The sequence below is a fragment of the Falco cherrug genome, chromosome 7 (genome assembly GCF_023634085.1).
Source record: "Falco cherrug isolate bFalChe1 chromosome 7, bFalChe1.pri, whole genome shotgun sequence".
Taxonomy (NCBI): Eukaryota; Metazoa; Chordata; class Aves; order Falconiformes; family Falconidae; genus Falco; species Falco cherrug.
The window spans coordinates 5,832,184-5,860,005 of NC_073703.1; the positions used below are offsets into that span (position 1 = coordinate 5,832,184).

Sequence of the window (27,822 nt, forward strand, 5' to 3'; positions counted from 1 at the left end):
CTCCTTACCATTTGCTTTTTTCTTCAAAACTGTGTCAATCAGCTTTATTTTCCAGCTGCTATAGCTATGATTAAACTCCCTTATTTGTGTCGTAACTCAATCACCAGATTCCTTCTCTGAAGAGCTGAAGTAGTAGATAATGTCTGTGTTTTTATTTGTAGGGTCAGGATCACCAATTCACAGCTTAGGGATCATCGGCACAGTGAGCTGACAACAGAGTCAGTCCAGTTCCTGTTTTCTTATAGTCGTGCAACAGAAAATCAATGGTGTCAGGAACATTGGGATAATTCTACTGTTACAATCAATACATGCTGATTAAACTAGTTCTGTCTGTTGGGTAAATTTGCTGCATCATAATTAGAATTATTAATTAAAAATAGGAAATCAATTGACACAAATTAAGCAAAAGAGAAATCTGCTTTATTTCTTTGACACTCTCTCCAGAGGCCTCAATAGCTGTGACAACATGGACGTGACCGAGTGGCATTTGTCAGTTTTTTGATGCTGTCCTGAGTTTTAAAAATTGACTTCTAAAACCCTGCTAATGCAGCTCCCAGGAAATCGGACATCAGGTTTTGTATGTGCACGAAGCAGTTACTTGTTTTATTACAGTTAGTCATTATTCCCTGCTTATCCATGAGTGAAAATCAAGAGTCCTGTGCATGTCACTGGGGAGAGGAAGAGGCTGGGGGAATGAAAGCCTTGGGGAACAAGATGTAGCCTATCCCCTTATCACATTGTTTTCTGTTTTCAGTTAACAAAGATAAACAAATTGATCATTTCTGTGGTGGTTGTAATGGGCTACTCATTGCTGGCTACTTCCTATAATATGTTGATGACCTTCATTATTTTCAGGGACATATTATGTGGGACACTGTTTGTAAGGACAGCAGGCATGTATGTCTTCTTTCTTTTCAGCTGTTTATTTTTCTCTTGTTTCTGGATTTTGTGTGGTTTTTCTTTTCTTTCTTTTGACTTATTTCCCTCATTTTTCTTCTCATTACATACACTTTCTCCTTCTTTCCTCCTTGTCTTAGGGATTTTCTTATCTCTGTCTAATACTTTCCATCCTGTGTTTTCTTCCTCCTGTTCTGCTTGCACACATTCAGTAGAGGAGAGCAGCATCAAAGTGCGGGAATACTTTGGGTCTACATACTCCGGTGGTTTGCTCAGCCTACAGTCGAATATGTTCTCTGACCTTTCACACCTATGAAAGATCTGAAGGCAAAAAGTATGACTGCTTAAGGTAGATGTATGACTGGTAACTGGTGGTGCTGTATAATGTACTTCTGCTAAAAGCTGGTGGTAAACTAGTTATCAAACTCGTGATGCTTTGATTACTAAAAAGAGTTGGTCACTTATAAGACAAAATCTTTTGTGTGGAAAACCTTACAGGTAGACGAATGTGTAAGAAAGGGATCTATGGCAATTACCCTGTAAATAGTCCTTAACCAGGCTGTGCATACAAATGTAAACCTTGTCTTTGCTTATTTTTGGGCTATCTCAGGCATTTATTATTTTTTTTATAGATGCTGACTTATGAATGGCAGACTTTTAGGACCAGCTATACAAGATGAATGGCTTTGAGCTTTTCTCAAAAATGTGTGCACACCAGGGAGATTTAAGAATGGAGTGTGCAAGTATTCCCCTGAGAAAAGCTTTGCTATTGTTTTCTGCCATCAGGCACTGCAGTAGTTCTTAATGTCACAGCATACTTTCCAAGTGTTACACAATGGCTTTTCATTACACCACTGTGAATTGTAATGGACATCATTTGTGTAAGCTCTAGCACCTTTATTATTATCTTTTTAATCTCCTTATTTTTCTCAGGAATACCTGTCCCTACGTTACTGTGCGGTAAGTAGTTGATAACCTGGGAAATCCATCTCAGTAAAAAATAATTCCTCCAATCTTCACAAAATGCAAGATCAAAACCTAATAAAAATCTTAACTGCTCCGCTATGTCCAGCTTAAAATATTTAGGGGGGGGAAAGCCCTCAGCTATTTTATTATGATTGCTATAAATTATATTTGGCTAAGGTCATTTGTAAAACAGGAAGTGTTTTATTCTTTTATGGGGTGGTGAAATGCTGATAGGAAAATAGTACTAAGCATTCCTTGGTTTTGAAGTTAACTGGTTTGTAGAGTTAACTGCTGTTATTATTTAGATCATTGCTGGTTATCAAAGTATTGTTGCCAGATATGCTAGTGAAAAAGATTAATATGACCAAATTCCTGTAGTTTTTCTAGACTTAAAACTGTTTTTAAGGTGTTTTACAATAACAGTATGTCATTGAAGTACATTTCCAAGCCCAGTCAAAAGTAACAACAAATAAAAATATCTTTAGTTTTAATGCCAAGACAGATTGAGTGGTTTGCAGAAGAATCAGGGAAAGCAGAGTTGTTAAAAGCCCTAATTCCAAAGACTTATGGCTGTATCTGAGGCGGGCTGAGCAAGCTGCCAGTTTTGACCTCACTGGCAATTGAGAACATATGGATAGCATGGAGGATCTTTCAGATATATTTGAGCACAACTGTTGAGCGCCTTAAAATTAAGCTGTAAAACCTTGGCATCAATAAAGAATTCTACAGCACTAGTGTAAATAGTGTAAAATAAGGTGCATGTACTCAAGCAGTCAGAACCTGTGAGGAGGACTGCTGGCAGCTACGCTCAGGGTGAGCTGTGCTCTGGATGGGACGTAATAAAGACCTCCCACAAAGAAAAAGTTACAATATTTGAGACTTGAGTAAACAAGGACTTGGATCGACATTTTCAATTTTTTTTTACTAAGATTCAGCCTGGCAATATTTTGTACATGGCAGCTAGATGGTCTGTTGCCAGAACAAATCTGAAGATCAATTGGGTTATAGGGCTACCTTTGGAAGACAAGTAGTGTCTTTTGCTTTCATTTCAGTGGGCTGTAGATCAGGGTATTAACTAGCCTATTTACTTTATAAGTCTTTGTTGTAATATTTGTTATGTGTATAGAACGGCTGTCGGCATGGTAGCCCTACTCCACAACTGGGTCCTGTTGCAGTAAGTGAGATGTAAACAGACATCACAATGGTTCGCCTGTAATTGCAGGGCAGGCAGAAATCAATTGCAAGGTTATCTTTCTAGGTTGAGCTATGACGAGCTACAATTACTGTTTTTTCAGAGGCTTGGAAGATGGAATTAGTTAGCTTATGCATAAAATGTGCTCGTTGTTGCTTGGCAGTCAAGTGGTGTTTTGATTTTTAATGAAATTCAAGGTATTTGCATTATGAGGTTATAATTGTTTTAAGAGTCCATAGGTCTCAGAGTTAGCCTGAAGTCTCTTGGCTGGAGTACGCAAAGCAAACACTTTGAAATCTGTGTTCACCTCTGACATGCTTTAGGAACTTAAAAAAAATAGTGTTATCACCCACTAATTGTTGATTGTAGAACCCTGTATTTAAAAAATGTACAGAAACTGATACCAAACTTTTAAAAGTTGAATCCTTTTCCAGACTGCTATTAAAAAGTTGGCTTTAGCTCTTTTACACAGGTGCTCTTGCAATTCCTAGGAGGAAGAGCAGAGAACAGGACACTGGTTTCAACAACGACCATAAGCATTGGTGGCCAGAGCCAGCATCGCAGCAAATTAGGAGATTTTGTTATCCAGTTGCTGAAAAAGTGTTCCTGTATTGCTTTCAGCTCAGTTTAGCTGCTGTATTACTAGCTGCCAGAGAGTCTTTCCACTACTGACTGACCTGTTGGGTTAAAGAATCAGAAAGTTGTGAGATATAGTCTGAAAGAAGCTGATTGAATTGCTATGTTTACTGCAGTTCCTCAACAACTTCCTTGCTTTGCTAGCAAATTTAAAAGGTTAAAAATGCAGATTTTAAAAATTATGTGCACCTGTGTTCTCAAGTCTCAGTGGGAAGTCACCTTCTTAATCTTTTAAGTGCAGACCCAATAATTTCTACTACCTTACTATACTGATCCCCCAATTTAATTTTCTGTATGCCTTTCAAGAGCCAAGGATAATTCTTGGGCTCATAATGTTGCTTTCAAGTCTTCCTTCTTTCAGATCTGCCTAGGAATGAGTGAAATGAGTCAACGGTAGAGGCTTTTTTAAGCTTTCTTGAAGATTTACACCAGCTCACTGACAGAAAATGTTAGAATTCTTTTAGTTTGACAGAAATTAAGGATGTGCCAAATAGAGGAGTCTGCATATATGTGAGTTACAGAACAATAAAGCATTTAAACTTTGCTAGGTACAAGGTCTCTATAAGGACAAGTCCTTCTGGTACAATATGAATTTAATTCTTTTTACATTTAATGATTTTAATTAACAAGTATGTGAAGAAGCTCCAACAGTCTCTGTATGTGTAGTTTTACTGCCTTCAGAACCCTTGCCTTGCAAAAATTCCAATTCTGCAACCCTGGCAATCAATGGGGAAACAAAACGTACCAGCTCCCAGCACAGTCTGTGGAAAATCTTGCAGCACATATTGTGTAACTTATCTTGGTTTTTGTTTTGTTAGAGCCCAAGTGAGTAAGGAGATCAGCCCAGGTCTTTAAAAAACAATATAAGTGATAGTGATAATGGTGATGGAAGAAAATACAGAGAAACAAACTGTGGACGGATAATCCTGCCTTCCCTTAAAGAGAATGGTAGAGCTGGGACCTGTAAAACCAGGAGAGAGAATCATGTAAAGTGGAGCCTTTTTATTGAATTGCTGTATATAGTTTGTGTAAATGAAAGACTAAGATTTTCTTCAGTTTTTCTTCTGTGGTTTTCTGGTGCAAGCCAGTAAGCTTGATACAGCTGGGAAAGCCTTGGATCAAGAGGTGCCCCTTTTCTCTGTGCATCCAGCCTCTGTCTTGTTTTGACTGGAAGTCTGGACAATTGCAGTTAGAGAAAATGAAGACATGATTACTGTTTTAGCCATCTCTAATTGGAATCTCATTATGCTGAATAAGCATTTATTAGGGTTGCATCAACTTTGCAGTCAGAGGGGTGATTGAAGTAGGCAGCCTTGTTATTTCTAGCCAGCCTTTTCAATTACCAGCAGTAGTGAAGCCACGGGTAGCAAGGGCTTTTACGGGTGAAGTTGTCAGCACAGGTATGTAGGTGATTCTTACTTAGCCCACGATAAAGACGACACTGCTGAAGCTTCACTGCTCTCCTTGCCTGTCAGAGCTGGATTACAGCCAGCTCAATAGGCCTGTGCATGCCGCTGTCACATTGCCACATGCTGCGTAGATGTGGCCCGAGTGTCACTTGGTGTCACTTGCTGAGCTAGAAGTAGCTGAAACCATGTTGGTCGGGTGGTAGTGGGCATTCGTGGCTGGGTACCTTCCCCAGGACATTCAAGTCTGCACCAAGCCACATGCCACTTCAGTTTGCATACCAGTGCATGTTTGTATCAAGTTTACACTTTTTAAACACTATTATTGATGAAAGACAGAAAAACACTTTACAAATTAATTTCTGTATAAATAAAGTATCATTTTTCATATGTTTAATTCAGCACAGACCTATAAATGTAGTGAAGAAATGTACTGTAAATTATTTATAGCATAAATTTAGACTTCAGAACTTGGAGCTGTTCTGTCTCAGTGCTACCACTTACTTTCTGGGTAGCTTTGTAGTTTAATGTAATTTGACTGTCTCAGTTTCCCTTCTATGAAATGGTTTTAAAATGTATTTTCTAGCTCATAAAAGGACCATAAGAATTAGTCAGTGTTTGTATGAGACTTTGATGATCGAGGCAATTCTGTTAAATGTGCAAAAAACCTACACATTTTGATCTTATTGCACAATTTAGAATCCAAATTGTTGCATATTGTCATTTTTTTATTATACCAGCATACTTTGAATTTTATTTAGTAATGTACTCTGAATAATTAATTATTCAACTAATAATTATCCATTCAAATAAAACAACTTGATTACTAAGCCTGATGAGGAAAATCCAGTCAGGAAAGAACCCTTTCAAAAACAACAACATTCTGAAGATATCCTTAAATATTTAAAGGGTGAGCTATATTTAGTAAATTCTTCCGAAGGGGGTGGGGGGAGACAAACGGATGCTAATTTCCTGTGTCATCAGATTTGTGTATGTGTGTCAGCAGCATTCCTAAATCACCATCTACTACACAATCACCATCTACACAAGCATCAGGCAGCAGTCAACATTTCCCTGGGTGGTTCCTGTTTATTGGCAAGGCAAACAGTCTACTTTGGGGTCATGTCATTTTCTTCTCATTGATTATTTAATATTTGGTGGGAGTGTGCACTTGTTTGCTCTGTTCAGATGTTAAGTGGTAAGCAGAGAACCTTGCTTAGCAAAGGAAACATACAAGTAGTGGTGTCAATGTCATTTTCCAGATGGCATTAACTTAACCCACAATGGCCAGCCCCTATCAAAGACTATCACAGTCAACAGAAAGAAATTCCCTGGCTGTAAGGGGCACTAGATCTGAGTCCAAAACACTTGTGATGGGCATCGTACAGCATGGTCAGTGGACAGTTTTGATGATGGTTTCATCTGAAAACCTCTCTTTTTCCCTGTGGCTTTTTATAATATAGCTCGGCTGCCACTAGGAAAATATAGAGATCTGAACCTTATAGGGAAACTAGCATTTAAAAACCTTAATGCACAGATGCTGTGTTCTCTTCCAGCAAAATCCCATTCACTTCCCTGCTGCCACCCAGCCAGGAAGTCACGTATGTCTATTTTGCTTTTCACTTTTCAGTGACAGTTGTCACTAAAAAAAAGAGAAATTAAATTAATCCAGAGAGAAATCTGTTTCACATAGGCAGTTTCTCGGACTGCTGAAAGTGAGACTGAACCTCCAAGAACTGACACAGCAGAGCTGGGAACTTGAGCTGCTGTGTAAATTTTCCTGGTTTCTTTGAAGCTGACCCACTGATAATGCCAGAGGCACTAACACATTGTTTGTAAACAATGAGGAGAAAACATGTGGAGTGACGATTTAATTTTCTGCCTGCCTGACATTTGATTGCTTAATGCAGTAATCCACAATGGGTGAAACTGTTCTGAGTACTGGCTTCCATATGGTTGTGATTTTGTCAAAACATTTCAGTTCAGCAAACCCATAACTGATTGTGAGGATGAACAGTTTTGATCATCCTGTTTTTCAAAATGTAAAACAGTTTAAGAATTGTCTGTTTTTAACATCATAACAAAAAGTTTCATTTCCCGTTTTAGAGCAACTTCTGGTTTAGAAATTGGCATTAATTTATGCTTCTGCAAACAACATTTGAACATGTTTGGAAGTCAAAATAAAATAGCAAGGTTTAGACATCCAATCTCAAGAATTTATGAGATGAGACTTTATTTTCCTGCCTAGCTCTCCAGAATGAAACCAAAGCCTTACCAACATGTAGAGGAAGCCACAGGGAGACAGTGGTGGTGTCTTTTATTTTCTGCTCAGTACTTGGGGCTTGTGCATTTTGTGGCTGTCTGTGATGTGAGTGTAAACTGCTGGATCAGGTTGCTCAGGTTAGAAACCTGTGGCTGCTTTGCTTTCTCAGCATCAGCATCCTAAAGAAGTGGTGCAGAAGAGCTGCAGCAGTGTTGCAGTCCCAGGAGCTGCTTTAGGGACACTGGGATTGTACTAGATAAAACTGTCTTGGTGCTGGGCTATGTATCCTCTGCCATCCACTACCTGCTTCAAGTCATCCATACTTTAACTCATGGTATTTAAGCCATGCAGTATTCATCTACCCCTCTGATTATCTCTTTATTAACGGAACATCCTACATCCCAGTGCCTGAGCAACATGAAAATAGGGTCTAATGTTCTAGCATTTCAGTATTTTTACTTTTTTTTTTTCCCCAACAGTTTCAGACTTGTTATTTTCCGTTGGTAAATATAAGAAAGGTTTTGCAGAGACCGTGCTGAATCTTGCAGTGTGGTTTTGATGAGTGAACATTCTAGTTTTCACTGGGTTACACAGGGCAAGACTTTTTTAAAAAAATGTTTATTTTTATGTGCCTGAAAAGGGCATTACTATTAATGGTTTATAAGGGAAAGATACCTCTGTTTCTAAGATATCTTGAAGGCATTAGATAACATTAAAGAGCCATGTGATGAATCAAGTATGTCTAGAAGAAAAGAGAACAGCAAGTAGCTTGAGTGGATACCTGTACATAGCGTTTTGTAAGCCTTTGAACTGTTCTAGATATAAAAGACACCCCTATTTCAAAGGCCAGCAGTCCTTCCGCTGCTCTCATTCTCTCCTGAAGTCCTGAGGTAACAGAATTCGTGCTAGAGAAGATAGGATTGTGCCTAGATTCAGTTACTGGAGCAGAACATCCTTAAAGCCGATGTTACTTGGCTCAGAAGCAGTGCATAGGTAGTAGACATTAGGGTGGGTCTGTGGCAAAGGGGAAGAAGCAGTTCTTTTTACTCTACAGCTATACTGGTAGAAATAAAAGCAAGTACCACAATCCCAGTGTTTACTTTGGGTTTCAATATCAATGCAATAAAATAAATAGCTTATTGACTACCTTAAAAATGACTGATGAGTCAGTACTGTGTGTTATGTTATGCATGAGGGATGTGCTTATACACCTCCTTGAAGGTGAATCTTTATGGTATAACCTGAAGCTGGCTAGCTAGCTGTAGCATTTCTTCCATATGCTTATCTTGATAGTACCATTTTATCCAGTGATCAGGCAATCTTCTCGCTCACGTCAATTTGCATGCTGACCTACGCAGTCGAAGGTGAAGGGGTACATACATCCCTGCGTGTGAATGAGAATGAGAAGGAACATGCTCAATAATGCTTGCTATTTTAGTGACAAGAAGCTTTTCTTCTTTAAGCACTGCTTTAACTGCAACTAAAGGTGTATTGCATATCTGGCAAAACATCAGCAGGGTGACCTTCCGATGCTCAGTTTATGTGCTGTGAAAAATAAAGAGCTGAGCACATCTCCCTGAGAGCTTTGCCAGACGGGGTTGATCCCACTCAATCCTATGCAGTTAACACCACTCCACAGTCACAGAAGGTGGATGTTGGTGCTTAGATCAGGTTACTTTCAGCATGGTAGATTCCTCAGGTGATGAGCAACATTCTCCTGCCCAGGTGCAGGGAACTTGATGAGGATGTGACTGAAGGGCATCCAGCATGGCTAGCCTACTGCAGTTGCCGAACTGGCCCTAGGGATCTGCTCTAAACTATATCAAAGTCAACTGGCATTAATGAACTGAGAAGGGGAAGAGGGTTTTTTCTGTTTCCACAACTATGCCTTGCTAAGCACTCAGCTAAAGACCATGCACTATTTAGAATAGCAAGTAGCTGTACGTAGGTAATTGCACATAGCTTGTTATAAGCCTCTGAACTGTTTCACACCAGGCACAGATGTTGTATCAACAGCTCCTAATCTCCAGTGGGAAAGACCTCTCTCTATTTCTGTGTAATTTTCTTTGAATCTCCTTAGAGCGATGTTGCTGTCACCACTCCAGAGCCCCACTGGTAGCCTCTCCAACACTTGTTTGTTGAAGGACGCTGGATGTCTTCCTCTATACCTGCACTGCAGTCTTTTAGGCGGTCCTTTTAGGCATATATTTAGTACTTTACCTATACATAGTACTTCTGTGCAAAGGCATTACAGAAAATTTCATGATATAGTCAATGAAAACATCTAAAGTCCATTAGAGACATTGAGAGAGAATGTTTTACCCAGTTGGAAGACAGAATTTGGAAGTAAGTTACTTGCAGATCTTATTATTACAATCCTGTCCTAGACAATAATAATGAAGTATTGATGGAAGTTTTGCCAGAGCAAAGACTGCTGGGTTTCATACAGAGAAAAGATAGTGTCTTCATTTAGTTTTATTAGACTCTTGATACTCTGCCCATGTTTTTTTTAATTCGCCACAGTAAAATTCTAATTAAAGAACAGACTTTGCCTCCCATTAATATGACACTAAAAAAAAACATTTTAAAGAATGCAGCATCTTCTCTAAAAAAATTATAATGAGAAGACAAGCTGCCAGTGTTGTATAGAATGTTGTCGCTCCCTTATGAAGCGTTTCATGATTTTAAGCTCCTTGTAACATCTAGAATGTCAGTAGAGGTAAAGGCTCATTAAACTGAGCATTAATTTCTACAAAAAGAAATAGGAAATATTCTTGGATTTTTTTTTGTGTTCTAATTTTCACTTCTTTTGAAGCCTCTGTCAAAATAGCTCGTGATGGAAATTCTGAAAACGCAACACTTTGATATCTGTCAGGAGTAGAAGTTGTTTCTCCCATTTTGCTGCTTCCAAAATATATTGAGTTCATTACAGGATTTGACGAGGCTGACATCCAAATACTCAACTCTTCTTTGACTTTGATTGTATTTTCATTTATCCCAAATAAAATTGTACAACTAGGCAAGTGTTCTGAGCACTCTACAGAATACTGTAGGAATGTTCTTTTAACAAGGATTACTTTGGATAGAAAATGTTTCCTAAGAGGATATAAATAAACTGCAGGGTCTCTAAAGTGCTGTGATTGAATTAGGTACCACATGTTGGAGAGTCAATGACTAATGAGATCATCATCTGAGATTAAATCATGACCTAAATCAGCCACATGTTTCTTATCTGATTCAGACAATGAACTTCAGAGACAATCAGTACAATCTTTCTTGAAGGATGAAAACCTGTTCTGTCTCTAAGAAAACAAACAAACACACACACACACACACACACACACACAAAATTAGATTAATTTCCTCCTGTGAGTAATAATCTATCCATTTTTGGAAAAATCAGCTGATGTTCCCTTCCCATCTTTTCCTTTCTATCTGGTGAAGAGTTTATAGAAACTTGGAAAATGAGATTGACTGCAAGTCCTGCCAGCCTCAGATTAACCTCAGGTTTTTGCCACTTGAGTGGATAGTTTTACAAATGCATATTTACATGTGCAAAGTACATTCTCTGGGCAGTGTTAGAGATGTAAACATTGAAACTGGCATTTTCTTCATTATAGTTTTGTGTGCTGTGACTGAAAGTCTGGCATTGGAGATAAAAATGCTAGTGCATACACCGTTGCACAGAAGCCCATGTTTAGGAACCTTAAGGCTGCAAAGCTACAAGCTCAGAAGACAGAAAATGCCAGGGCACGTAAATGGTAGCCTGTGCTCACATAATTAAAGAAAATATCATAATTCATAGGCTCAAGTACTGAATTACTGCTGCACTTCCAACCTTTAATCTGACATTTTCTTATTTTTGCGACACCAGCTTTGTAAGTTAAATGCCTTATTTTTATGTGATGTTCCCTGGTTTGTTTGTTTTTCCTTAAAACCAAATGGAGAATATGAAAAATCCCTTCAAGAGTGTCATCAGGCTGATGTACAGACAGTTCATCAGCATGGACCACAACAAACCTCTGACATGTGGGTAATGGACTAAGAGTAGAAGGCTGTCACCCTCTCTGTGGACCACTTACTACATGGAGATTAAACAGCCAGTGGCCCATGGCTGCTACTAGGAACAATTGTAGGAGAAGTCCTGCTAAGCCCCTGAAGCCTTTAATTGCAGATTGCTTTTAATACAGATGAAATCTTTAAGGAATGTAGGTAATGAATTATCCAGAGGTGGCACTGAGTGTCTGCAAATTGCATTTTTCATAGTCTGATCAAGTACAGGTGGATTTTCACTGGGGACACATGAGCATACCCCTGGGTGTGGGACAGTGCTTTGCCAGATTTCAACCTATTGCTCTGTACATGGAAGGTGTCCCAGCTTGTCAGTGAAAAAGATATAAAAATGTACTTTAACAAGCAAAAGCTTACTGATTTAAGCTAAAATCCCCTTACCTCTATTCCTCAAACCAACAGACTGAGTGAGCCTGAAGCTGAAACTGGAGATGGTAAATTCTGCATGACAGAAGTTGTCAGGGGCTGAACAAAGCATCTTACAGTGGAAACTGATCAGTTGTAGAATCATAGAACAATTTGGGTTGGACGGGACCTTTAAAGTCACTAGTCCAAGCACCCTGCAATGAGCAGGGACCTTCAACTAGATCAGGTTGTTTAGAGCCCCGTCCAACCTGACCTTGGATGTTTCCAATGCTACCAGCTAACTGCCTGTGACACAGTTCAGCTAATCAAAATTATATTTGGAGAAGGATTATTTATTAGAATCTATTGCTCATTTCATTATCCCTCAAGAAGGTATTTATTTACAGAAATCCAATCTATTTGTTGCTTTGACAGTTATAGGACCTCTCTGAAGAGGAGACCTGAGCAGGACATGTTGTTCCACAGTAGATTGAAGGACATGTTGCAGGAAGAAAACCAGCTGCAGTTTGAGCAGTGTGGCCTCACCTGCCTGTACCCACTAGTGTATCTGTATGGATGAGGTTTCCTCATTCTGGGAGCTCTCTAAGGTCTCTAAGCATTTGTAAGAACATTTTTGAAGGGAATTTCTAAAAATCTGGGTTATTTTGAGGACAGCCATTGTCCATAAACATGTGTTAGAAATTCCAAGGGTAAACAGGCTTGTAAGATAAACAGGTTTTAGTTTAGAATTGAGCAGATCAGCAAGTGATTTTTCAATATACTGGCTCATGCCTTTAGAAGAGTATTGGTATTGCCTGCAGTGCCAGCGTGTGAGGGACTCGGCGCTGCTCAGAGCCAAACACAAGGTGGTGTAAACTGTCATTGTAAGGGGATTCCCCCTTCAAGGACCTTGTTTCCAAAGTCCATCGCAGGCTTGGCTTCTGTTTCCAAAATGAATCATGTTTGTACAGTGAGTAGACCAGTTCAATATAGGGACTATAATTTTTCTATAGGGCTAAGTGAAGGGAACAAAAAGCTAGTAATTGATTATGTTCATTTTTTTATTCAATGCATCCAGGCATGTTTTAGCTTTTGCTGTTTCTTTGCCTGCTTTACGTTAGCTGGGCCAGCCATTTAAAATCCAGTCAGATTCCAAAACTGAATTCGACCAAAAAAAATCCACCCAGAGTTCAGGCTGCATTTCACCTTTAATTGGTATTCATAAAGTCGTTCTACAGCAGTGTAGTCATATTAAGGGGAGAGCCTAGCCCTAATTTCAAAATAAATTCTAAAATAATCTGCCTTAAACTATGTCCTCCTAGATTTAATACATTACTTGTATTTCCCGTTCTCATTTTTCAAAGGCCAGTATCTCATTTAAACATTTCAGACTGAATTTGGGATATTGATTATTGACTATAAGCTAAATTCTGTGCTTTAGAAAATTTGCGGTAAGTTCTTTTGTAGTGTGGATTAATTGAAGATCACCAACCACCAAATGTGGTCCTGAGTCCTTAGGCTAAGAAAATCAACAACTTGATTTTTTTCAGCTGTGCCTTCTGCAGAATGTTTATGAATGTCCCACTGACTTTGCACACCTAGAATACAGGACTGGTCACTGGCTATAAAAAGAGACACCTGCAGGCTTACGCTAATGAGGAAAAAATAAACATAGGCCTTAAGACTACAGAGTCTGGTGCTGCTGTGATAGAAGATGCTGTTTTCATATTAATAGCATATTTGTGCAGTGATGGAAAAGGACTGGAAGAGCTCTTTTGACTCTCTGGTGTTGGGATAAGTCACTTGATAAATGTCATCCCTTCCTTGGAAGTCCTTTTATATATCTGCTACATTTTCAAGCTTGTGTGTTTGCTTCATCCTTGTCCAACTTGTGCTGCTGCACTAAATACTGGGTAGCTCTATTGACCCAGAGCACAGCGATCCACTAATCATTCCTAGAGGGAAAACCAGCCATTTGGGAGTGAAGCAGCGCTTCCAATGTGTCCTCCTTGTGTGTTTAACAGGACAGGATTGGTGACAGGATGCCATGCACGACCATAGCGGCGGGTGTGCAGAGCCTGCTGCAATTAGCCCTCACTTCAGCAAGCCACTGAGGCTTTGGGGCGGGGGTAAGGACGCAGGGAGGAAGAAAACACTTTGTGCTGCTTTGAGCAAGCTTTCCACCAAGGGGTGAATCCCTCACCTGTCATACCACTGTATGCAGACAACTGTAATTATGCTTGGGCACCCAGCATCATCCTTTACAGAGTTATATTCATTTTTATTAGTGGCGATTAATCTCTGGTCATATTTTTGAAGGGGAGAAACAGTAAGTTAGCACGTTTGCCAGGGAATGTTAGCACGTGACCTGAAATATGGCAGCTCCCTTTAATGTAGCATCTCCCAAGGGAGTGCTAGCTATTTCAGACTCATCTCTCATGGTATTGACATCCACACACGCAGTCTAAAAGGAGCATTTGTACCTCCCTGACATCACCACTCTCAGGTTGCTTTTCTTATTGATGGTATAGTTAAAGCCTCTGTATCATTTTGACATTTAGTGTCATATGCATTTACAGTGTCGCTGTTGTGTAAGCTTTAATCAGCTTTCTCTTCACATGTTGTTGCTATTATTATTTATTTCTATTATGGTAACACATAGAAGCTATCAACAGGAGCAGGATTAGACTGTGCTAGACTTGGGTTGTGTTTTAAAATGGTGTCTGTTATGCCCACAGGAGAAGTGGTGCTAATGATCCTGAAGTGCAGTGGGCTTCCATGGCTCTCAGGGTGCTTTGTGCTGTATCTCAGAAACTGGAATCACTATCACATGTCAGCTAGGAGTTGCCACGCTGATGTATATGGAAAAAATATGTCTTGGCTGCTGAAGTCTTTGGTTTCTTCTGTTTTTTCATTTCTAGTGGGAGCTACTAGACTAATCCCATAGCTAGTTATGCACTTGAGTAGTCTCACACACAAACAGTCCTATTGAGCTCAATGGAATTACTTATATGCATAACTACTTGGATTTAGCTTAGCAACTCTATATCTGCCTACCTTTGTAAAGGTACAGAAGTTACCACAGTGCAGGTCTATCAGTTATCACAATATAAATATCACATAATGTCCCAATGAAATCACACAGGTAATGAATTTACTTGCAACTCCACAGGCTGTCACTACAATATGGGACTTAATGGAAAGGGGAAAAGAAAACCAACAGGAACTGATAAACTTTGAGCAACAAAGATCTTATTTTTATGTGAGATTAGTGCGGTGTAAAATCAAGTGAGGATGATATTTCATTATCACAAATTTTGCACTAACACGTTGCCAATGAATTTCACTCACTTCCCTTTGCAATTAATCAGCAGTGGATGAATTGATACTACATGAAATGGCTTTGCTCATTGTGACATATATAGGGCTTGAACTGATAGTTAAAAGCAGAACATCTTTACCATCGGAGGTAAAGGCTCACACCTAGAAGAGGTCAACTTGTCATTGTGTACATACGATCCCATCACTGGGGGGACAACAGGAGGTTCACCTTAGTTATGCACACATACTATGTTCACTTTAGTTATGCACACATACTATGACTCTGGTTTCAAACCATTTAGAGAACTATAGTCAAAACCTGCTAGTAGTTTTAGGAACATAAAAAAAAGCTGAACAAGTGCAAAGGCTGTATCAGACATTGTAAATGAGACACAGTACAAACCCCGTGTTTTTGTAATTTTTTTTTTATTTCGGTATCTTCCATGAGCCTTCAGATGTACTTTAATCCTCATTTTTATGTCCTTTCCCTGATAAATTCCCATGAAATTCACATTCTTAGTAGCTATCTGGTATGCCACGCTGGTTTTTTTCATAGATAGTTAAAACATTTTGGCTAGCTACTTTGGGCTAAACGTACTGAACATTGTGATGTGCGCTCACTGATGCCTTGTACTTGGAAGCCTTGGGAAAAATCTGTCTAACTGCCAGCTGATTTTCTGGTCACTATAAGCTTCTTTTATTATCCAGATTTGGGTTTTTATTATTTTACAACCAATTGGAGGAATTTCTGCTCTTTACTCCAACATTTTGCTCTTCTCTTTGGCTAGATTGCAGAGTGAAATTTGGTACAGGGACAAAGCAAGCATGTGACTAAATATCAAAAGTAAGTAAGTGTTCAGATAAGAGTGACTTACATAAAAGGAGTTGTGTTTGGAGCAGACACCATAAATTTGAATCAAGATGCTTGAGATGATGATGGGAAATAGTTTTCCCTTCCTATAAAAAGTTTTCTTTCTCCTTCACTTTCTTTCAAAGTGAAAAACACAAACCAAGCAGACAAATCTGATGATTGGAGCACTCATTTGGGATATGGAAGACCAAGGATATAAGTCACATCTTCTAATGAGTGTTATTTATTCATATTAAGCAAATTAATTGCAGCTGGAATTATATCAGCCCAGAGCAACCCACAGGCTGGCAGTTGGGGCTCTGATGTGAGGTGTGCTAAGGTCGGAATCAAGTCCCTGAAGCAGGCAGGGTTAGGTTTGATTCCTGCATTCCCCTTCCCCATGCAAAGGGCTATCAGCTATGCTTGTGTGGTTTCGATCTTACCCTTTGTGGAGGTGTAGAACTGCATCCCCTGATGTTCAAGTTCTGCAGAAAACAAATCAGTGTTTCTGGAACAGAAATTGTTGGGATACTCCGTCAGCTCCCTCAGATTTGCTCCCCAGCTCAGAAGGCTTACAGAGTCTTAGCGAGCGTCTATGTGAAATAAAGATAGATCATCTCTTTCCACAGATTCTCAGTAATAATTTAAGACTTATAAAGAGTAAGATTTTGTTTGCTTGGCTCCCAGAGGTGTTAGTGAAGAACTATCATCCATGTTTACAGCTGTGGGAAAAAATGAGGCAAAGCAATAAAATACCTTGTGTGAGGCACAAGCAGGATTGTGCTCAGGGGTACATTGCATACTCTGCAGGACATGAAACCATCTTCCTGCACGTGCACCCCTGTAGGACCCTGCAGATCCTTTTGGAGACCCTGGAATTGTCTTCTCATGGGTTTATTTTGGCCTTTAACACTTGCTCAAGAAACACAAGTTTGTATAATCGGCAGTGCAAATTGAATAGTTCCTCTTCTTTTTCTGCTGAATAACCTCAGACTGACCAATGAGTATCCCACTTCTCAAGAAGAAGGACAAAAATATTGCTAAAATTAACTGATATAGTCATCCAGGGTGAGTTTACAGCCATGTACCGTAGAAGGCGGCAGCTATGAAGTTTCTAGGACGGGAGCATCAGGCTTAAGTGGGGTTTACATGTACCTTGCTAAATATGGAAACAGAGATCCAGGCCTGAGAAGCAGTGAGTATCACTTGGGGATTAGTTTACGTGTTTGCAAATAAAAGAGTTTGTGAAGACAGCTGTATTGCTGGGATTACACGCTTGTTTCCTACATGGCACTGGATTTTACACCAACAAAAAAGTTGTTAGTACGATTGATACCAGCTCTCTGAGCACAACCAGCTGTACCTGAAAATGATCTGTAACTGTGTCTTTACCAAGGATTTTGCCAGCAACTCTATTCTGAATAGAACGATGATTTTCTTCACCCTTGATGTAGCTATATATTAAAAGGCTACTAAGAGGAGGGTAGAACTACTGAAGAAATCCTTGGTTTTCTGCTGACTGTTCACTGATGAAACTTTAACCTCTGGGTGTTTGCTTTGAGTGGTTTTTTAGTATGAGTAGATCTTAAATGGGTATTTTGCAGGTGCTTATTGCTATTTCTATAGCAAATCAGGATCAAACTGTTCCCTAACGCTGACTTGCCTCTCTCATCCTGCATATGGTCCACAAACAAGGAGAAAGGATCAGACAGCGTTGTCATGTGAAGGGTTCTCACTGTGCCATAATGCATTCTATAGGGAACCTCCTGTCTGTGTGAACCGCCATAGGGTCTTTCTGTATTGCTAGTGCATACTGTCATTAGCACAGAAATTAGCTGATGTACATACTCCATACCTTCATCCCTAAACCTGGTCAGCCTCATGAAATCCCATCTCCAGTGTTATTGTGGTTTTTTCTTCCCTACTGTCTCTTTAGTCTAGAAAAAAACCCAAAACTCAAAAACTACCAAACAACCAGAAAAAAAAATTAACAAACCCAACCTCAAAGGAGAAAACCTTCTTTAGATTATCGTATTTATTATCTTATGGGAACAGTGCAAAGAAAATATTTGATGACATTATTAAATCTACAGGATTTGCTTGGCAGTACTACCTGCCATTAACTGCACTGCATCCAGGATGTGATCCTCTGCATCTAATTCCACTATAAATTCATTCCTTCCAGCTATCTAAGAGCACTAAGAAACAGGATATTAAAAGATCTAGGTCCTGATCCAATAAGGTTGTTAAACAAGTCCTCAAATTTAGGTATAATACTAGTGCTGTTGTCTCCTTGCATGCTAAAGTACGTTTCTGAATCAGGGGGTTAGTTTTAGAAAGTCTGAGGGCCCCTTATAAAGTTTCTGGCATTAACAGTGCCTCTGCCTGCTTGCCAACCTAAGCAGAAGAGGCTGGGATGAGATGCTTGCGATGCACTTTCCTAATCATTGTGGTAAATGACTGCATGTTTTGCAGGTTGCGATAGCGATCACTGGGGACCACACTGCAGCAACCGCTGCCAGTGTCAGAATGAGGCTCTCTGCAACCCCATCACAGGTGCCTGCGTCTGCGCGGATGGGTACCGAGGATGGCGCTGTGAAGAACTCTGTGACCCTGGGAGCTACGGCAAGGGCTGCCAGTTTAAATGCCAATGTCACAATGGAGCTACTTGCGACCATAAAACAGGAGAATGTCACTGTGCTCCTGGATACACGGGGGTATTGTAAGTTCAATGAAAGGTGTATTTTACTCTGCATCATTTAACCGCCTTGCTTTGCCCACTTTTAATGCAATGAGTAATTGGTAAAATTTACACAATCTATGTATTACACACATTGAGGAATCAGGTAATGGAATTTCAGAGAAACTAAATAAAGGAAATATCTTTTTTTGCTGCTAATTAGACCAGTCTGCAAAATAAAGTAAAATTTAGTGCTAAAGGGAGCTTAAAAAATCATTATGTTTTCCATCTTATACAACAACTGTACCTGTTCCTAATTTCAGTATGTGAATACAATCCAAATTACAGTTGAGTTTTTATAAGCAATTGGACATTTGACTCATTAGCAGTCCAGTGCAGTATCTAATGGGAGTTACTATCCCCAATTTATTTGACTTTCAATCTAACTGAGGAAGTATTGCTGTTAGCTATATCAGCTTACTATCTAGGGGGTAAATTTTAAGCATAGTGAGCAGGGATTTAGCGGTGTGACTCCTATTAACTTTAACGAGAATCACGTAGATAAATCCCCATTCACCACATTGAAAGTTTACCAGTAGGATTCACAAAATCTGCATATTAATTTCAGGACAGCAAGCAATAGTTCCTTGTTTAAAATTGCCCACAGTGTAACATCAGTTCTCATTAGAGATCTTTTAGTAGTTTCAGAAGTAATTATGTTTTTCAAAATTATTTAAGGGGAAAAGAGAATTTAGTCACTGAATGTGGTTGGAGATCTATTACAGGTGACTTACTACTTTTGCAGTCTAATATTATTTGTTGACCTGCATAAAGGGGAAGGTAAAAAATAAAGACAATATTAACCTTCATAAATAAGTTATATGACTTTTGAATATTTTATTTAGTACCTGATTTCCTCGTAGGCTTGCGACCTCAGTCCTGGAAGTACTCACTGCTAAAGATTCTGCTTACTATTCGGAGTGGTCGCATTGACATTAGCATGTCAGTTCTCAGCAGTAAGCACTTGCAGGGCCAGCCCCCAATATGCTGTATGAACATCTTCATCAGAGGATAGTCAGTTAGAGCAAGAACCTACTGTAGTTTCAGAACCTGAGATTAGAGGAAAGAAGTGATGCTGAAAAGCACCAGTGCACAAATGCAGGAAGCACTGGTTTTTGCAGGCACTAGCCTTGCATTGGCCCCACTTGAATACTGAGAGAGACCCAACAAGCTTAAATAGCGTTTAAATGATGCTGAGTTCTTGCCAGTCTATTATACACTGCAAATGTGAACATTTAGTAGTGACTGGAGAGATTTCAAACATTTTAATCCCATCCTTTTATTCTTTTTGCAGCTTCTTTTATTGCCATGTCACATAATTCACATTGAGGGCTTCATCCTGCAACTCTTACTTTCCTGGGCTATTTTAATGGATATGAGTTGTCCTGTTGAGATGGGTGGAATTTGGTATGTGCATAAAGATTACACACATGCATCAGTCTTACAGGACTGGATCCATGGTAAATAAATAAGCCCAGCAGAAATAAAAGAAATCTTGGCTAATTGGTAATGCCAGCTGAGGCTTACTGAGGTTTCATAATTTGCATAAGGATTCCCATGATGACCCATCCTGTGGATTTTCCTCATGTTTCCTGTAAGTTCTTTCAAATGATCTCCTTTTTTTTTTTTCTTTTTTTTTCTTTTCATGAAGTTGTGAAGAGCGTTGTCCCCCAGGCAGTCATGGAGCTCAGTGTGAATTGCGCTGCCCTTGCCAGAATGGAGGAGTCTGCCACCACATCACTGGAGAGTGCTCCTGTCCTGCTGGATGGATGGTGTGTAGTTTGTTCATACTCATCTCTCATTTAAAGGTTGGAATAGGAAGTTAAGTGTTCACTATTTCAGCAGATGCCTTGTGTGCTTGTCATGCCTATCTGCCATTTCTTGTCACAGGGCCCTAACAGTTCTGAAACTGGGATTACCTTTGTTGTGTCTGCACAGCATTTACACAGAGAGGCCACCAGTCTATGGCTGGTAGCTACCATCACAGAGTTAAACAACAGTAAACGAAGCAGTGCCTGCTCGTTACACTTCTGTGTGGGAGAAGAGAAAAAAAATGTCTCTGAATTATAGTTCCATGGAATAATCTCTTCACCCTTAGAAAGCTCAAAGCTCAGCTCAACATTGTCAAAAGCACTGTCCTATTTCCCCTTCAGGAGAAAGGTAGAGGGATAGCCAGAGGGAATTCAGTGACTCAGTCTGTTGTTAAAGCAGGACTATACATAGGACACAGAGACCAGTTCAGTGTCCTGTCCTTACTCAGACATAATTCACATTGATTGCAATAGATTTGCTTGCATCGGGGGTTGCACTGGCAAGAGCAGATTGCCCTAACCTTTAATCCTTTGTGTCAAGAAAGCAAGGCCAAACATTTTAAAAGTCTTCAACTTTATCAGTAATGTAATAATTAACTCTCTTGGGATTTGCCAAGTCTTACAGGCCTACATACCATTTAGCCGTACTAAATTTCCTGGCATTTTTCCTGTATCTGATAATTAGTCTCTTGGCAATCTTGCTGGGTTTTGATGCATACACGTGCTGTGACTTTTTATTTTAATACATGGAAGACCCTGAATATCATCATATGACTGTGGCTTCTCAAGTGGACCTTATACCTGTTGAAACATATAAGGGCTGAGAGAGATGTTTATGTTCCTTTTGATGAGTACAGCAAATGCTGCCTCCATTTGATCACACAGCTGCTTTTATTTAAACAGTACCAACCATGATGTTCTGGTGGCTATCAGGCAGCATCGTGGAAGAAGAACATTGATGCTCATAATTTTGGTGGAAGCTGCGTATGGAAAATCTCTAACTGATAGTCATGGCAAAGGTGTGATGGCATTATTCCATTTCAAATGATAAAGCAGGCGAAACTTTTCAGAAAGTTAAGTAAGAACATGAGACTTTACCCCAAACTGGCATTCCATGGAGACAAAGGAAAGGGTCTTTCCTGAAGAGTGCTGGAGCTAAAGCAGCAATTCAAATATTTCTGAGGGCCTGTCAGTCCTTTCTGACACTACCCCAAAAAAGTGATCAATAAAGTGATTATAATGAAAATATTACCCTTAGGGTATTTTTTTCACTTTCCCTTATCTTCTGCATGACGATATTTCTCAGGATCTGAGTTGTTCTGCTGTACTCTTCCTTACCTGTATTTTATCAGGAGTTTTCTCTTCTTTTTTTTTTATTGCAAAGTTGAAAAGTCACTGAAGAGATGAGAATATCCGAATAGAGCAGTAAGTTTTTAGAGGTCTCTTAGGACGCAGCATAGACCCTAAAGAAGAACCGCAGCACTGGGGCTGCACAGCAGCTGTGGTCATGTATTCTGGCCCACTTCTGCCCTGTTCCTTACAGCTTGGAATTTCTTCTCTGCATTTTTAGGGGCCCAGAGAGACTTTCCTGAAAACTGTGTTGTTGGCTGCTCTGTCCCCAGAGAAACCCTAGAGTTAACAATTGATGTTTCAAACAAGCATAACTGAAAATTGAAGAGAGAGATCAAGTATTCCAGGGAAAGAAACTCAAATTATAAGTAAAAGCACTCAGCTTGTAAATGTTGAGATTTTAAGAATAAAGGGTCTCTCCAGGGTTTTAATGAAAAGCTGGTAATTCAGTACACAGAGAGAAAAAAATATTTTTTCAAGCTATATTTTTAACTCTTGGTGGTTGGAATGGTTTGGGACGTGAGACATGAGTGGGCTGTAAACGAGCCAGCAAGATGGGATTGCTAGACAGCATTCATTTTCTTTCACAGCATGGATAGTCTTTCTTTGACATCAGGAATTTTACTTGCTGATTTTGAGGCTTGAGACTGCATGTATGTGTTGAATATACCATCGTGCTCGAAGGAGGGAATTCTCTCAGGATTTATACAAGTGCATAACCGGTTGGATCTTATTGCTGCTAGATGAGCTACAACTTTTATCTTTTCCTAGGTTGGGCTTATTAACAGCAGCTCAGCTCCCTTAGGGGCTTGGTTGCCTGTGGGATGTGCAAGGGGAGGCAATAAGTTGAATAGGAGGAAGTTCTAGGGTTCTGAGGTTCTTCCTTGAATCTGCCATCTTCAAAGCCTGGTTCTTTTATTACTTGTAACATTTCCTTCCTCCTGCTTCCTCCCACTCAGTGCAGATGCTCCCAGAAGCACAACAAGTTATACAAACTGTGTCCTGTGAGATTTTACTGTCCCATGGTTTTTTCACCAAGAGGATGATGGCTAACGGCATATATTGTTGAACTAGTCAACAAAATGTGGCTTCCAGCATACTATGATGTTGGGCTTTTCCCACTTCTGTGTCTTTGTGGCTGTGGGAGTTAGTGGGTGGCTGCTTTAGGGCCTCATTAACAATTTACAGGTTTAATTCTATACATCTTTCTCATTTGCAGCATTAAATTCTCCAAGTGCTCTCGGGAAGTAGGGAGAAAAGTTAAATTTAGCATTACAGTGCTTCTCAGAAACACTTTTGAAGGACTAGATCTCCGTGCTCAAGGAAGCAGGAATTTTTCCTTGCATGACAGAACATTTGTCACTGGTAACACACCCTGTTCGGTCACTGATCCTGTTTTCAGGGCTTTGCATCATGGTGCCATGTTAATTACAACTCATTCTGCTAATCACTTCTTATTGCCTCTGAGCTTTATAAAGCAACTGTAATATGTATTTTTGTCTATTTTTCTTTCTGTTGTGGATTTTAAAGTTGGGGGGGAAGGGGGTGGAGAAAATGGAGCAGGAAAAAATCTTTCCTATACTACAAAATGGTAATAATATAGCAAACAATGTCAAAAGCAGAAGCTGATGAGATCAGGGCCTTAAAAAAGGTGCTGATGGGGTGAATTTTACTGATTAGATGTATGAGCAGCAGGAAACGTTGGTCTGACATTTGATCCTCCAGAGACGGATGTTTTGGATTCCCTTAGTACATATTAATGCAAAAAGCATGCCTAAAGATTCTCTTGGCTCCGGGGGGATGCATCACAGAGTATTGCTTTCTCATCATTTGTTGATAGAAATCCTGTTCCTTTTGAGACATGAAGAGAGAAAGTATTTATTATCAAGATAAATGGATACTTACATTTTCAGATATATAGTGTTGTGTATTACTCAAGTCCAGAGACACCAGTTTTTTAACACTGTAATCTGAAAGTTCTTGAGCTGAGGCCAACCTGTCTGTTTTACAGCCAAGGAGCCACCTATCACTCCTTGGGAAAGGCTTGAAGTATCTTCTTTTATGATTACATTGAAGAGCAGCCTCTCCACTTTGGGGTTGTTGATATTACTAAACTTCCCAAACTGTTGAGCAAGAACCCCAGGGAATGAAATCAGCCATTATGTTCCTGTTTTATGTTTTGTATAAGTTGTGTCTAATATGTGCCTTGTTCAAAACTCAGAGCCCCTGGGCCTTGGTTGGGGAAATGTGGCTTCTGAGAGATTAAAACAAAATAATAATAAGGACAGAAAAACACTGTTTCTATGACCCCCTCTGCACACTGTGCATGGCACTGGCAGCAGCACCACTTGCTACCGTTGCCAAACGTTCTCGTTACAGGACCCCATCGTCAGATCACAGCAGTGCCAAACTTGTTTTGGCTGAAGTTACTCAGCTGGATACCAGCCTCAGATTTTATGTTTGCTCACATAAAAAAAAAAGGTTCATACAACTTCTAAGAAAGTCTAGGGAAGTCCTTCTAAGGTCTTAATATTTGGCAGGGGACATAATGCAATACTTGGGGGGAAAACCGCCTGAGTTCAGCAGATAAATTCTTCAAAGGCACAAGCCATGGTAAGCATTGTCCACCTTGGGGCTGGAACAAGGCTTGCCCAGCAATTGCTTTTCCTTATGAGCAGTGCCAGGGTGCGCAATCAAGAGTGACAGTCTGTCTTTTCTTCACTTGTGGGGTGCTTAAGCAGGGAAGGGAAAGAGAAAACAACTCAGAGGTGGGGTTTTGGGTCCAGATGAAGGAGAGGGCTAAAAGGGAGTCTGCACCAAGGGTTTGTGGTAGAGTGGAATAAAGAGGCAGGAAAGCAGAGGGCTGGGAGCATAAAATGGGAGAGAGAGCTAGCCACCAAGATGTGGAGTTGAGGCAGGTCAGGGACAGAGATGTGGCTCCAAGGCTGGGGATAAGGAGCTGGGAGGATGCTGGATGATGCATCCAGCCAGTGTTCAGGGATTAGGCAGATATTCCGCTGCAGATTCAATTCTTCTGGCGAAACGCTACTGCACTGCTAATGTGAAGAGTCAGATTGCTTCTGTGTCATCACTGGTGGCTTTCTGCAACTATCCTAACCTCTTGTTCCCATCCTGCCTCCTCAATGGCTTAGACAAAGAAATGGCAGATGCCGTTCTGTGCTGCTTGAAGAGATAAGTGTGGGGGCTAGATGAGATGGGAGGGATTGAAGTAGGTAGGATCTGAAGAGTAGTAATGGACTTCTGCAGCAGCTTTATTTGGTCTTCTTCATGGTTCATTGATGTGGGGCTGTCTGAACAGGGGAGATCATCATAGACTATGACAACTAGCAGAACTTCATCCTCCCAGTGCAGCCTTTCCAAGAATCCCTCTCTTCCCAAATGTTCACTTTGTGACACGTACCCAGGGTAGATCCAACAATTTTTCAGACCCTGTATTTCACAAAAACCCCCACCTGCACATATGCAGCTTTGTAGCCTTCTCTGATTGCCTTTAACCTCTCCCAAGCCCTCCTGCATCGATTCAAGGGGCAGTGAATATCCAGCCACCCCAGCTGCGGTTTATGGGGTCAAGCCAAGACAATTATCAGTGATTGTACAGTGGTAAGCAAAATCCCTTCTGGAGACAGGGTAGAACAAGCATTTACTCTGGTAGCAGAATTTTGAGGCTGTCTTTAGCCCATCTTAAACAGAAAAATAAATAAATATTGCCACTATTTACATACAGTTTTAGCAAGAAGGACAATAAAAATCCGAGCTGCTTACAGAAATTTATTGTATTATGAATGTTGACTAAATATTGCTCTTTCTGCAACCTTTACCAGGGGCTGGTGTGTGCACAGCCATGTCCTCCTGGAACATTTGGAATTAACTGCAGCCAGGACTGTCCATGCCACAATGGAGGACACTGTGATCCCGTGACAGGAAAATGCATCTGTACAGCTGGCTATATAGGAGACAGGTAAAAACCAAAACCCAAAAGCCCTTAGTTTTAACCATGGATTGGCAATTTTTATATCCCTTGCAGGACAATCTTACTCTCTGAAAAATGGTGTTATGTTTCTATTGCTCCAATTAGGTTCATCCTTCTGAAGCAGTTCAAGCATTATAAATGTGGCAATGTTATTACTTTTTATTGGCAGTGCTCCCCATTTACAGGGTTTTTTTAATATAACTTTTAAAATTTAATGGATTAAATTTAATTTAGATATTTACAGTGATAAATTTAATAGAGAGCATTACATGTTTACAAGATATGTAAATGAACTATATTTATAAAAATTAATATCCTCAAGAGTAAGCAATGCAGTAGTTTAACGTTTCCTTCAGCCCCTCTGTGCTGCTGCAGCACTGATCCATCTCAGACACCAACAAAAGGTGATAAATCCTCAAAATTTATAAACGAGAGCCTTCACTCATAAATCAGTCAGGGAAGATGATAATATTGTTTTACAAAGGTGTCATGGATTCAGCAAAATGACTACACAGCAAAGTCAAGGTGGGATTGTGACACGTGTTGGTTTAGCCCTCCAGCTAATCCTGCCAGCAGGGTTAACGGTGGGGAAGCTGCAGTTAAATAACCTTTCATACGCAGTTTTCACCAGGGGTTGGACTGTGTCACCAGGGTTTCCAGAGACTGTGGGCACAGCTCAGTAGTGTATGCTGTGCTAAAGCCCTTTCTCCTATATCTTTCCTTCTTTTATTAGCTAGAACAAGCTAGTATCAGTATACTGACATATGCTACAATTATACTTTTATGCAGCAATGCTTGTTGGAATTTCATATTTCTTGCTTCACTGTATAATCATCAGGTCTTTATAGCACACAAACATACCAACCTTCAGCACTGGGCTGGGGTTCAGAAGGCTGTGCTCTTTCCCATTAAATGTGCAAGTTCTTTGTTTCCATTTTATCAACAGCAGTAATCGGAGAGGGTTCTGGAGATTATGTCAGGATTTGCATGTGGTTGAATATGGTGGAAATACTAATTATTTCAAATTAATTTTGTAGAGAAGACACCTCTTCCCCCATCCTCCATCTGGAGACAGTGATTTCAGCCATGGTGTACCATATAATTACTGTTGCTAACCAAAGCTTTCCCTTTCTCTCCTTTTGGAGACAATTTCACTGAAGGAAGCGACTGTGCAGCCTGGCCACTTACATTGGTGACCACACTTCACTCCCAAGCTGTCCCCAGTTCTGGCCATGCTCAGGAAAGCTGACAGAGGCCCTCTGTCTCTAGATCTCCTCTTTTGATTGTTGCAGACCTAGATTGATTTCTGGCTGTAGGTAAATCAAAAGTGTCAGAGCTGTCAGGAGCTCCCAGCCAGCAGCCTGCAGCTGAGCCAGCTTCTTTGCTCAGCTGCCAATATAACCCCAGCCGCGAGGGAGGACATGCAGCAGAAGAGCTGGCTCTGCTACAGGCGTGTGGCACAGGGAAAGAACGGTAATGGAGTTGCCAAACAGCAACACTTAGGCACTCCAACAATAACAGAAAGGACTGTTGGGGGTGAGGAAAGGAGATGTAGAAAATAGAAGACCTAGTTTTGCCTGCTGTCAAAAGCAAAAAGGTTTGCTTCTGGTTGCCCTTAGAGTGGGAATGGAGAAGGTGGCTCCGGGAGAGACTGGGCAGAGGAGGCACTGCAGGGCAGACCTGACAGGAGTGCACAAGAATTGTCCTTGAGCAAAGGGAGTGTGTGCTTTTCAGAGCTGTACTTGGAGAAAAGTGAGAAAGATTTGGACTCCGAAGAGAGATGTTGCTTGCAAAGACAGAAGCAGGGAGGGAGAAAATAAAGCATAATCAGTTGGAAGAGGTGGAAGAGAAGCCAAAGGAAGATCCCATTGTGGACCCGCACCCAAGCAAAACCCTTAGGAATGGCTCACCTGCAGCCTCAAAGAGCAGCGAAGTTAACAACAGACACTGAAGGGAGAGGCAGAAGAGCAGAAACGCAGGTGT

General features: G+C 40.3%; 1 protein-coding gene across 3 annotated transcripts in view; it reads left to right on the forward strand.

Annotated features, from left to right (window-relative positions):
• The window catches only part of MEGF11 (multiple EGF like domains 11), a 288,743-nt gene that overhangs the window by 163,017 nt on the left and 97,904 nt on the right, over positions 1-27,822 (forward strand). For all 3 annotated transcript variants that reach the window (XM_055715792.1, XM_055715793.1, XM_055715794.1), the window contains exons 7-9: positions 18,423-18,669; positions 20,339-20,459; positions 25,691-25,827. In XM_055715792.1, coding sequence (XP_055571767.1) covers positions 18,423-18,669; positions 20,339-20,459; positions 25,691-25,827 — 505 coding nt within the window. The remainder of the gene's footprint in view (positions 1-18,422; positions 18,670-20,338; positions 20,460-25,690; positions 25,828-27,822) is intronic.